Genomic DNA, 13,881 nt, shown 5'->3' with positions numbered 1-13,881 from the left:
ACCTTGTCTCGGCCACGTCAAACTGGAACTTATCCCTTTGTTTCTTACCCACCCTACACTCAAGCTCCCTTATCGACAGTAAAAAGAAGTTGGGCACAGATGAATGGTTCAGTATAAAAAAATATATATTTAAATTATTTAATTTTTATATAATGTATAAAAATCTATTATATAGAAATATATTTTGAGAGAGAGATTATATAGAGATAGATATGGATAGAGATATATAGATGCATGTATGCATGCATATACAAACACACACACACACACACACAGGGTGAGTCAAAATTGTTAACACTAATGGATTATTTTGATCTCGACCACAACTTTCCAGGTCAATGGACCATTGCCAAGGCTTCCACACTCCCCTGATTTGACACCCTGTGATTTCTGGTTATGGGGTCTGGTGAAGGAGCATATAGTGTATATCAGGAAGGTTCGTGATATCAATGACCTGAAGGACAGAATACAGACTGTAGTATTATCTGTTCCCCCACAAAATGTGTGTCTGGGCGTTAAATGGTACTGTCGCTCATTGGTTTCTGTGTGTTGAACATGACGGCGAACAGGTTGAGACATTCCTGTAAATCATCTAGCACATATAAAGTATGCTTTGTGAACAAATTGTTTCCGCCGTTCAAATGTTATAATTTTGACTCGCCCTGTGTGTGTGTATATATAGGAAAAGGAATGCAATATAACACAGAAATTCCCATTTTCCCCTTGCAAATATATAAAGTGTTTGAGAAAAGGGATAAAAAAAAAGACCTGGCCCAGATCTCCCTTGTCCCACCTTTTCTTTAACCAGAAAGCATGTATAATTTACAAAGCAACAAACAAACATTCACTTGCACAAAACTGTCCAGCAGAAATTGTGGAGATGATAAATGGATGAATGGATGAAATTCAGACGGTGCCATTTCAACAGTCTCAACCGATGACTCTCGATTAGCAGTCTGACAGCCCTGGGAAGTGGATGATGGAAAACGTCCTAAATACCTTACTGCTGTGAGTAACCGGATAAGCACAGATGATCTGCCTTCAATGAATGAATTGCAGCGTTTGATGTGGAGCATCATGGTCATTTTTCCTTCCTTCCTTTTTTTGAAAATGTGTAGTCTTAACTTCTAATGTACACAACCTCGGAAGTAAACAGGAAACCCCACCTCCTAAAGGGTCAGGTGCTGTGGTTGGTGAGTTTCCTTGCCGCATCGCCAAAGAAATCATTTTCAGGTGTATATGTACATTTTATATGCAAAAAAATGGCCAGACACAGACAATTGACATTTTATGTAGGTCCGCTACAACAGAGTTGTATGAAAGGTTAACCTGTACAGCGACATCAGCTGCAATCGTGGCCTTTCTCTCTTTACTACAAATGTATAAAACATGAACCATCAGGCAGACGAGCTTCTCTTCTTTTTATGAGGTCCGACACACCGATGTTCCTCATTCATTGGCTGTCAGCTGTCATGCGCGTGCACACAGAGCCCGCCCCTACATGAAGACATGTTTGATTTTTATCAGAGCAGTCCACAGATTAGTTCAAGTGAGTTGCTCGGTATGTTGGACTACTGGAGCGTGCCGTCAACTGTCTCTGAACCCCCTAAAATTACGGAAATGAAGGCTATGACTGAAAATTGCTGGAAAGGCCATTTAATGTGGCCTAGCATATGAAACCAGTTTGATTTTGCTGGAGTGAGTGGTGGACTAGTTGGTGCGAGTTTGTTGGATACGCTTGACTAGATGATGGGCTGTCACAGCAGCGCACTGCCGACTTTTTCTGACTTGCGGAGATTATGTAAATGAAGGCTACGTCTGAAAACTGTTTTGGAAAAGTCGTCTAATGTGACATGGCTTAAACTGACACACGCAACACCAAGAACGTTCCATCTTTTTTTTGACATTGTTGGGCTAAACTAAATTTTGTTCCATTTCAATTTAAAAAAAAAAAAAAAAGTCAGTTTTGTGGTTTGTATTACACAATTTTATTTAACTTTTGATTTGGTTACTGACGATTAACAATAGGAATTCAGATTTTCCATTTGCCAGTAAAACAAAATATGAAGGGTGCAATATAATTTTTTTTTTTTTTTTTAATTTGCCAGTCCAAAAACTCCTTTTAGAAAATATCATCTTTGTATTTGTTTTGGAATGAAAGGTACTATACAAAGATTTATGGTACAAGTCGCTCATTTGGAATGGCTTCATGTCATTCTTTGGACTTTTGCCTGAGCTGTTCATCATCTTCAGTTTCCAGTAGAAAAGAAAGTTAGTATTCTGGCAAGGCTGTACAAATGGAGTCATGATATCGAAAGCACAAGTGAGTTTGGGCTTCTGATTTTTAACTCAAAGTTGAAGTTGTGACGGCTCCAAAGGATGTGTGTCCTCACGTGACATATTAGGCTGGCCATGTGGTGTAGTGGCATTGAACTGTAAACCCCAAAGTTGCTGGTTGAGTTCCCATCTCTGCCTCACTGTGTGACCCTAAGGAAGATGCCTACTCTGTAACACGACCGCCAGCTGTAACGCGACACATTTAAATTGTCCATTAATGTTAAATCAGCTTTCTATACAGGAGTAAATCTCCGACCAACTTCACGGCAGAGCTACCCGTCGCACTCTGCAGGCAGACGAGAGACTCGTTAAAGTTGGCAGCTGTTGCTCTCTCTGGCTACTGTTCACTTCTCAATGTTTCCATTGGCACAGGATCACCGGCTCCATGCCACCATGTGTCTCTTAGCCCCCTGAATGGCAGTGCTATGTACTTGAGGTGTTTGTTCTTTTCATGCCGACAACATGGCCAATATGTTGGACACTCCTAAACAAGGCTTGTTGTTTTCTTAGCACAGATTTTGTTTGTGTTAAGGTCAATAATGCGATACGCACTCTGTGAAACTGAAGGCAAGATGCACATACAGAGCTAAAATGAAGCTCTGAGAAAGCCATGTTAAAGTATATGTTTTTAGCAGTTTTTTTAAGTGCTCCACTGTATTGGCCTGGTGAATTTCTATCGGTCAGCCATTCCAGATTTTAGGTACATAACAGCAGAAGGCCACCTCACCACTTCTTTTAAGTTTAGCTCTTGGAATTCTAAGCAGACCCTCATTTGAAGAGTTACGATTTGGAGTGTAAGGTGAGAGGCATTCAGAAATATAAGATGGAGCAGATTATTGAAGGCTTAGTAAACCATCAGCAGTATTTTAAAGTCAACTCTAAATGGCACAGGTAACCAGCGTAGTGACCTCAGAACTGGTGTGATGTGCTCAGATTTTCTTTTCCTAGTTAAGATTCTGGCAGCTGCATTCTGCACTCGTTGTAACTGATTGCTGTCTTTTTTGGGTGGTCCTGAGAGGAGTGCGTTACAGTAATCTAGCCAACCAAAAACAAAAACGTGAACTCATTTTTCAGCATCTTGCAAAGAGATCTATAGTAACTTTTGCTATATTTCTTAATGATAAAATCTGATTTAATATGTAATTTAAAATGTAGGTCAGAGTCAATAGTTACCCCTACATTTTTTTTTTTTTTTTACCTCTGTCTTACCTTTTAAGCCTAATGGATCAAGTTTTATTTCTAACACCCTCATTATATCCAAATGAAAGTGTTTTCGAAAAAACGCTGGATCTGATTGGTTCGTGCTTATCACATGACCCTTGTCTGATTGGGTCCTGCTCTCATTACATTTTCTCAGCCTCTTTGCTTGCCTTATACTTGTGTGCTGCTCTCAATGACAGTTCTACTTCTTTGTCAGTCCAAACAAGACCATCTTTTTTTTATTAATACATTTTATGCATGTAGCACCTTTCCCATGCTCAAAGCACTTCTATTTTTTTTTTTTTGAGTTTGCCATTGTTCTCCATGCGTGAACACAACTAGCAAATGAATGTCTAATATGGAGTACAAATCCTTTTGTTTCTGCTGATGTGCACATACCCAGTGTAAGCAAATGGCAACATGTACATTTTTGGTCATCTGTCGATGTGGGTGGAAATGTAAAAACATTGGTGTGGATGGAGAGAGTTTTTAATTTAATAATGCAATTTTTAAATGAAGTAGCAGTGTGGACATGAAGTCAAATTTAAAGTAACAATGTCCTAGAAAGGCGGCACGGAAGGCGGCTGCTTTACAGTTAGGAGACCCTGATTCACTTCCCGGGTCCTCCCTGCATGGAGTTTGTATGTTCTCCCCATGTCTGCTGGTTAGGTGCATTGGCAATCCAGAATTGTCCCTAGTGTGTGCTTGGTGTGTGGGTGTGTGTGCTCTGCGATGGGGTTTGTTTCCTGCCTTGCGCCCAGTGCTGGCTGGGATTGGCTCCAGCAGACCCCCCGTGACACTGTGTTAGGATATAGCAGGTTGGATAATGGATGGAAGGATGTCCTAGAAGTCCACTTGGACCAGACAGAAACACTGAATACCACGTGTCATCCTTCCCCTGTCCTGCAGCCCCCCTTTATCAAAGTGAATGAGCACATCAATGAAACCCATAGTGATGCGGCCCAGCAGCAAAGGGTACAAGTATTTTTCAATTTAAAAATTAGGGATTGGATTTGGGCTAATTAGGAAAGGTGGGGTTGGGGTGGGGGGTCTCCTGCTTATCAAATCTCAAATGCCCTCGGGCTCTCTGACTGATTAGCGAGGCGCTGACTTGACTACACAGGTAATGAAGCACACGGCTCTTTGGGTTTTCTTTACTATTTACAAGAAAAACGCCATTCATGCCTGTGGCTGAGCTGGCACTTTGAGAAAGGGGGAGGAAGGAGGTGTCTGGTTTTTGGCTGATTTAATCAGTGACTCATTTAGGACAATTTACCAGGTCCTCGGAGAGAAAGGAACCCCCCTAAGGGCAGTTGCATTCCATTTATCTACTCTCGCTTTCAGAGGCCTGTTTTGTGTTTATGTATGCGTCTTGATTTTGGTGTTTTTGTTACATGCTTTCTGAGAGTCGTGTTCAGCATACATGCGAGGGGCTGTCAAATTAGCCCACGTAATTACACCCCTAATCATTTAACAAGGGGGGGAGCGCTTTGATTGGAGTCAAGCAGCAGATTAAAAACTGTGTTTAGGCATGAGAGTTTTGCTTGTGTGTATTTATGTATACTTCCAGACATTAGAGAGGTCTCAGCGCCAGCTCCCTGATTATGGAAAGCACAACAGTGTAATTACACCTCTCTGCCCATGAATGGGATTAACCATGTTGGCATAATTGTTCTTCATTTGCTTTTAACTTGAATCATCAATTTCAGCTGTTTGTCTCCTAAATCTTAATTTCCAAAAATAAAATTCCCCAACATCAGGGTTTTTCCCATGCCTATTTAAATAAGTCAAGCACAGTTGGTTGCCACTTACCAATATTGGTGCCATGGTGTCCTTTCTTAAGTCTTAATATTAAATTCAATTGGTTTTGTACAGTGCAGTTCAGAGTACAGACTCAGAATACAATAACAAATTCATTTGTAAATTACAAAATTAGAACAATCTAGATGAGAAAAGACCATTCAGCCCATTAAAGCTTGCCAGTCCTATTAATTTAATTCTTCTAAAAAAAATTGAGAATCATTAGAACCATCTGGACGAGAGCAGGCCATTTGGCCCAACAAAGCTCACCAGTCCTATCCACTTAATTATATTAAAATGACATCAAGTCGAGTTCTGAAAGTCCCTGAAGTCCACTACTTGGTTACTTATTCCATGTTTCTGTGGTTCTCTGTGTGAGTAACAAATTCCTAAAGTTTGTGTGAAAATTTATCCTTAAGTTTCCAACTGTGTCCCCGTGTTCTTAATGATCTCATTTTAAAATCACAGTTTTGATTCACTGGACTAATTCATTTCATAATTTTAAGCACTTCAGACATGTCATCTCTCAATCTTCTTCTTCTTAAACTGTAAAGGCTCAGCTCTTTTAATCTTTCCTCATAACTCATCTCCTGTAGCCCTGAATCAGCCTAGTCGCTCTTCTCTGGACCTTCTCCAGCACTGCTGTGTCCTTTTTGTAACCTACAGACCAAAACTGCACCCAATACTCCAGATGAGGCCTCACCAGTACATTTATAAAGCTTGAACAGAACCTCCTTGGCCTGTTACTCCACACATCAAGGCGCTATATAACCTGACATTGTTAGCCTTCTTAATGGCTTCTGAACACTGACTGGCAGTTGATAATGTCGAGTCAACTACGACTCCAAAAGAACACCTTATGAGGAGGATTTAGATTTTCAGACCTCCCATTGTGTATTCAAACCTAACATTTTTACTTCCTACATGTAATACTTTACATTTACTGACACAAAATTTTATCTGTCACAAATCTGCCCAAGCCTGTCTGCTGTCCGTGTCCCTCTGTGATAACACGACGGATTTGAGATTATCGGCCAATCGACTGAGCTTGGCATCATCTGCAAAATTAAATGCATATGCAAAGTGAAATGGGGCACCAGTGCTCAGTGTTATGGTCGACCCTTGGCATCTTAAGTCTTTTTTTTTATTTATTTTTTTTCTGCCTTGCATCGACTGCAACTACGGTGGGCCCTAACCCCCAGTTACACTAGTTACCCATTGTTTTAAGCAGGTTTGATACTCTGGTGCTACTTGCTCTTTCATTTGTTTGTTGTCGTAATATTTAGATGGCATTCTGTACTTCATATCTCCACTCTTCTCTCTTCTATTCATTGCCTCACGGGACTTAAGTTTTAGGGTTCTACTTTTTTTTTAAGGCCTGCAGGCCAGACTTGTAAACTTGACTATAGTGCTGGAATTCTTTCTACCAGATCTGTGTTTGTGTCTGATCTCTTTGAGAGACTAAAGCGAAAATAACGAACACAATGGGTTGTCCGGTTATCCGAGATCTAGCTATTTAATATGACACGGTGGGAGGTGAGAGGGTCTTGTCAAACCTTCCCTACCTCCAAGGACCGAAAAGGATAGGCCGAAGGGTAATGGCTGCTTTTCACCATCTGTCGGTTGCACTCGGCTGTTAGGGGAGTGTGACCTCTGGGCCAGTCTGTTTGTGATTATTGTGGGGAAGGCTGCACCTCTCACCTGGCCTTCTGGGCACTCGGCTGAGAAGTATGCTGATCGCGGTTATCGGGTTTCTTTTGCCACCAGGGTAGTCTTCAAGAAAGATTTGGGGATTCTGAAACAAGCTGACAATCCCGGTAAGGAGGAGGAGGAGTGGGATCAGCAGCAGGTCACCCGGGGTCACACATCGAGCTGCTCTGCTGACCACAGATGTGCTCATGGGAGGGCTGGGGGTCGAGGTTCACCTGGCCTCTTGATAAGGACTCTGGGGTGGGAGCTTCTTTAGATTGATTGATTTAAATTGGGTATGAGGCATCAGCTGCCATAGTACCTGGAATTTTACATTTTGTTCCGTCTCCGTTTGTGTCTTCTTGATGAAGATCATAGCAAAACTAAACTACCGTACATTTCTACGCAAGTCCATTGTTCAAACCTCATCAGCACGTTCTGGAAGCCCCATCAGTTTATCAATGGGCAGACGGTTCGATAAGTGTCAGAACTGCTGCTATTTTTGACATGTAGCTCCTCTTTTTCGTTAATAATTTATTATTAATAATGGATTTTTTTTCTTTATAATGGACTGCTGTTTTTGCCAAGCAAATTGAAACGCTTTGTAAAGTGGTTTGTGATATTATCCACTGCAAAAGGCATCATATAAAACGTGAATTGATTAAAAAATGCCTGCTTTGTTGTGCTTTCAAAAACAGTGATTGAATGTGTGTGACAAATGGAGAAAAGAAGCTAAAACGCTTGCTGATATTTGAATCACTAACCGCATCCATTTAGTCAAAAATTCATTTTGAAATATTGATCACCATTCGAGACGCTTTCAGTCTGTCTCAGCAGCGTGGGGTGTGGGCCAGGAACTGATCCTGGTGGGACACTAGTGCATTAAAAGGGTTGCTTTTTTAAAGAAATTATTTGTGAATAAATTCGGACCCGAGTTAAGCTGTGGGGGTGTAACAATAAGTTGGGGATGAGACAAAGGAGTAAAGGAATCCAAGGGAGAACTTTGAGAATTATCTGCACCTTAACATCAGCAAAGTCAAGGATTTGCTTATTGACTTTCATCTCACCAAAGAGCCTCCACATCAGGTTAATATCCAAGGAGTGGATGTAGCGGTGGTCCACCCCAAGTACAAGGGGGTCCACATTAAGGACAGGTTAGACTGGTCTCGGAACACAGAGGAGTTAAATAAGAAAGGGCAGAGCAGCCTTTTCTTCCTTAGGACACTGCATTCCTTTAATGTGGGAAGTGACATCCTTCACATCTTCAACTCTGTGATGCCAATGTGGTGTGCTGGGATGGTAACAACACTTTAAGCAAGGCCCACCGAATCAACAAGTTAATTAAAAGGGCAGGCTCAGTTATGAGGTGCAGTCTGAGCTCTCTGGAGGTCGTAGCAAAGGAGACAATAAAAACAAAACTGAGTGCCATTATGAACAACGCTGCCCATCCTCTCTGTGACACACTGAGGTCTTTCAGCAGATGTGAGTGGGGGTCTTTTATACCAATGGCAATACACCTGTAAAGTGCTTCACTGGGACTGCCAAGTTAAGTTTTCTTTCTTTTTAAGTTTCTTACTTTTAGCCATTCAGAACATAGTGTGTGTATTTATATTTATCTATTTAAAGAGCTTCTGTAAGAAGTCAGGTTTCCCCCAGGGGGACATCTATAGTGTTACTGCTTCATGGCTGCAGATGACCGCGTATAAGTCCTGAGGTCAATTACTACCGTTTACATGCTCTACACAATTCTCCATCTCTCTGTGTGTATGTATGTGTGTGTATGTATATATATATATATATATATATATATATAATAAAAAAATATGAGAGAATAGTGGGCCGAGGGGAGGCAGGACCTCAGGAGTAGGACGGGGCCCTCCTCACTCACCGGACAGCCTTCAGTCTCACCATGTGTTGGAGTGTATCTTGCCTCCGCTTAGCTAGCAATACCTGTTTGTTCAGCAGACCTTATCACCTACAGATTGTTAAGGAGTAACGTTTGATGTTTTTGAGACGGAGATCAGAGCTACGCATGTTTTAGAGGGTACCTGCTCATTGCCAGAGAGATTACGGCCATGTGCTTTTCTCCCCACACAGGGGGGCGCTGTCCCGTCCGAGCTGAACACGGTCAGATACAGTGCCAACGTGTGACATTGAAGTGTACCTACCTTCCGCTTGGCCAGAGATACCTTGGCAATTTTTTATGTTTTTGGCAAAGAGACAAGCGCTACATTCTCGCCCCGATTAGCAAAACTAAAAATATTGTATATCAAGAGGCCCTCGGATATGAAAGCTATCAATATAAATTCTTAATACAAATTACTTTTTTTTTTTTTAAATTGATATTTAAAGTTTGTTCAGTTTCATTATTATACAGGTGGAGCCACGGGAGACAGCTAGTTTTATGTTTTAATTTTTTTTAAATAAATATATAAAAACATACATACACACACATACTGTATTGGTATGTATTTAGTGATGATCAAGAAAAATGTTTTAATGGTCCAGTTCAGAAAGTTTATAAGTATGTTAGACAACCACAAATAATAAAACCTTCATGATAAAAAACCTTGTCACATAGTCCATATGTCACATCATCAAGTCGTATGTTCAAAACGTTTCAAATGCATGTATTTTTACTAAAATTATTGTGAAATTAATTCGCTTCTGAGAAATACTCTTGTGATCCAAAATGGAATCTGCTTTGGACACAAATGCAAAAGTCTTTTTTTTGTATTGCAAATACGGCTTGAGGGTTGCACTCCAGAAAGCTGCCTCCTAAGGTATGTTTGGAATTGTGCTGGTTACCAGGCAAACCGAATGTTATCAAGTTAGAAGTTTGGTTTACGCTATTATCCTGGTCCTCCTCTGACCTGAGAGCCCAGTGACTTGGCCTGCACTTATTTGAGCTTATACAACAATGAGCCACAACATTGAAACCACTGCCAGGTGAAGTAAATAGCATTGATTATCTCATTACAGTGGCACTTGTCGAGTGGTGGGATGTATTAGAGCGCACATGAACAGTTGGTTCTTGAAGATTTTGTGTTGGAAGCAGGAAATCTGGGCAAGTGTAAGCAGGGTGACTCTCTTAGAATGCCTCGGGTAGCTTTACTCCTCCTCGTGCGTCTCGCACTCCTCTTTTTCGTCACACCACTTGAGCCAAAAACTGGTGAGTCACACCACAAATCAGATTTCTGAGGGGGACTGAGCACACGGACCTTAGTGTTTTATTATGCAATAGATTGTCACATTTCCTAATACATTTACTTGCATATTTATTTAATTAAGTTAGTCCAACATATCCTCTTTGGAAGATTTCTATTTATATAAAAAAAACACACAGTTGAGAGTTGTTAAACATTTTACTAATAAGTTAAATTACTGAGGGAAGCTGTGGTTATTTTGCACAATATTTTCTGCAAGTTATGGCCAGCAACACTTGCTTGTGTTGTCCACATTGCACTGTGTTTGTCGCTTTACGTAAAGATCTGCACATGAAGACGTCCACTGTATGTACACATACGACAAAAATCTCTAATTGGCGACTCCGGGTTCACACAAAGATGCAACAGTGGGAACTGAAATGGAATCCTTGGCGTTTAAAGTCCAAGGCAAGCAATTTTATTATTGCTTTTAAATCTCTAATTTTAATTTTTTCTCTTTCTTTTGTAGGAAATGATTTCAGGATGGTTGGGAGTACATCTCAACAGATGGAGTTTAAATCCCATCAGTGGTTTGGTGCTACTGTCCGCTCTCATGGAGATTCCATACTGGTATGTTAGGATGGTTATTAATGCCATGTTGTTTTTTTTTTGGTGGTGGTGTGCATGTTAAGGGTGGACAGAGAAAGAGAGCGTTAATGGAAGGAATTCTGCATTGCAGGATGTGGTGTTAATCAGCACTTAATCAACCTTTTTGGTGTTGTGACCTACTCTCAGCCCTTTAAGTGTCTTTGAGACCTACCAAGGGTCCCACCGGTGAATTGAGCATGATTGTCAGATGGTGGGGTCCCCCAGGTGAATCAAACCTGATTGTTGGAGCAGCAGGGCTGAATCGAGCGCATCTTGGCTTGTGAATCGAGCTCGATCATTGGAGTGGTGACCAGCTGCGACCCACTTCCAATATAAACAATTCACCCCCCCGTGGCAGTCCGCGACCAACTAAGTAGTTGAAGCAGTCATCTTCAAACTTGTTTGCGGGGCCAGTATGCTACACATTTATGTAGACAGAATAGTAGAGTAAAACATAATAAATAAGCATATAGAAATAAAACCAAGCATATACTGACCTTTTTTTTTTGGATATATACAAAAATCAAGAGATATGCGTTATTTTTAGCATTTTCTGGAAATCAACACTTCTCTTGAGGATGTGCACTATTAGTTTGTTGTGTTCTGGAGGTAACAAAATTAATGTGATGATAATATCATCAAAGGATCTTCTGCAGGAAAAAAATGCTGACATTTTCAAGGATCGAATGAAACTCCTTAAACACTGGAAGGGAAAAAAAATGTAGCCAATAGCATATTCTCATCATGTGATGTACGGTAGAAGAATTTCACATTCTAAGAGTATGTAAACTTCTGTATAAGAAAAAAATAGAGTGTGATCTCCCCTCGACTTTCTTGTATACTCAGATATGGGGATGGATATTTAAGGAGTAAACCGTAAGAGAATGATTTATATTTTTATATTATGTACATAAAATGAACTATCAACAACAGATCAAATTAATAATACATATATACTGAAAAATTTATTATAAAAGTAAAGTTGAATAAATTGTACTCAGAAGCTGAATGAATAAAAAATTGGCCATGATGATATTTATTTTGGTGAACAATTCAGGTAAATTACCACTTTCAGTAAGCGGAAGTGAATCAAAAGTTACAAGAGAATTTCATTTACATTAAAAACATTCTCAAATATGCATGTATTACATTAATTGAAAGTCAAATGGAAAATTGTGATTATCTCAAAAAAATGCTTAGAATAGAATGTGTGTGACGATGTGGGTTCGCTGCATGCTCCCATCTCACTTCCGGGTGCCCTGAACCCGACACCGTCAGTAATGTTATCGATGAGCACGGCAGTGAGGCACAACAAATAGAGCAAGAGGATGGTGCAAAAAGGTGCCAAGTGCTTTTATTAAAAACAACCAACAAAACAACAAAGTCCAAATTAAAGTGTAGTGCATTCAAAGTCATTAAATAAATAATCCACAAAAACAGAGATGAAATTGTGGTGGTTAAAACAATGCTGGAAGCAGACTCCTTTAAAAACAACACAGCCCGGTGTCGTCTTTACCTGGCAGCTCCCCTGCTTCTGGGTTTCTCAACAGGCGAGTTGCCCTTCCTGCAGCTGACCTCACTACTGTCCAGTTGCCTTCCATTCCCTGGCTACGTATGGCTAGTTTTCCGGACCGAGACTTGGTTTCTCAATGGCCAGGTCTCTCACCTTCCCAAGACTCCACGACTCCCGCTGCCATCTTGGCCTTACGCGGCCAGCTGTCCTCCTTCTCCGATCACTCCAGCTCCTTGATCACTCAGCTGGAGCGACCGCTTCCTTCTGCCCCTACTAGTGTCGGCCAAACACCCCTGCTAGGGCTCGCTGTACAGCTGCCTGCCTGCGAACCTTTGCTCTCTCTCTCTCTCTCTCTCTCTCTCTCTCTCTCTCTCACCAGCTTTCTCTGCTCTGCTTCCTGCCTTTCTTCCTGCAACCTCCGTTTTTCTTTCTCTTTCCTTTTTTTCTTCTTCTTTCTTTCTCCCCTAAACCTCCTCGTGCTTCAATTTATGAAGAGGACATGGCAGCTGTAGCAATCGGCAGCTCCGGGGAACAATTACGGATGTAGACAGTTTCTCACTTGTGCACTTAGGTGAGAAATGCCCACACCACGAATCCCCCTGGAACTGCTTCAGCCACTCAACCACCATGCCCCCTTGCTAAGCTGCAAGCATGGCGATTATTTATTCTTGGCGTGAGCTGTGGACCCGCTATACCACAATGTGGTGCTTTAAAATAATGTAAAATTCTCAATTTTTTTTTTTTTTATTTTTGGGGAAACGTTTCGGGTAAAGTACCACTTCCGGTTAACAGAAATAGCTCAAAAGTTGATAGAAATCTATGTTTTGTACCTAATACTTGCATGCAGAATTTGGTTGACCGAAGTGAAAGCATACTCAAATTATTGTGTTTATATACACATGCAAGCACACACAAACATAATTCCAAAAATGTTATTTTCGGACTCGGGGAGGTCAAACATCGACATTCATCAAAATCTCGAAATCCAATTTTTGGATGATTACAATACTTTCTCTATACCTCATATATAAGAAAGTAAAAAGAAAAGAGAACAGAATTTTCTCATCCTTTGCTCCTGGTGAACTTTCCTAATACATGACAGCAATTGATAACAATGATGACATTTACATTTATTTGCTCGTCAGACACTTTTATCCAAAGCGACTTATAAAAGAGGGACACATAATCAAGTATCATTAGGCTAAGGCCTGTTTGTTCAACAAGCTTAATAGGACAGGTAAGCTGATTGTCACAGTGAGAAGATGTGTGAACTATTTTTCACTCCTAGATTTTAATCGATTAAGCAATTAAACTTAAACAGTAAATTAGCCATCAATATTAAGGATCACGGAGCAAAGGATTTTCCTATCAATTTGATAATCACAGAACAGATGGGTTTGCATTTGCTGCTTAAGCACATAGAGGGAGTTAGCATTTCAAATGGAGGTGGGCAGCTCATTCCACCAACTAGGAACTACACAGGAAGAGAGTCTGGACTGAGACTTGTTACCAGACAGTGGTGATATCACCAGATGCTGTTCACTGGCA

The 13,881-nt window shown here is 40.7% G+C and overlaps 1 protein-coding gene across 1 annotated transcript in view; it reads left to right on the top strand.

Moving 5' to 3' along the window:
• The window catches only part of itga5 (integrin, alpha 5 (fibronectin receptor, alpha polypeptide)), a 168,526-nt gene that overhangs the window by 71,448 nt on the left and 83,197 nt on the right, over nucleotides 1-13,881 (top strand). Inside the window, exon 3 of the mRNA XM_039746867.1 lies at nucleotides 10,702-10,802. Coding sequence (XP_039602801.1) covers nucleotides 10,702-10,802 — 101 coding nt within the window. The remainder of the gene's footprint in view (nucleotides 1-10,701; nucleotides 10,803-13,881) is intronic.

Source organism: Polypterus senegalus, chromosome 3 (assembly GCF_016835505.1).
Source record: "Polypterus senegalus isolate Bchr_013 chromosome 3, ASM1683550v1, whole genome shotgun sequence".
In the NCBI taxonomy this organism is placed as follows: domain Eukaryota; kingdom Metazoa; phylum Chordata; class Cladistia; order Polypteriformes; family Polypteridae; genus Polypterus; species Polypterus senegalus.
This window is presented reverse-complemented; position numbering and strand designations above follow the sequence as displayed.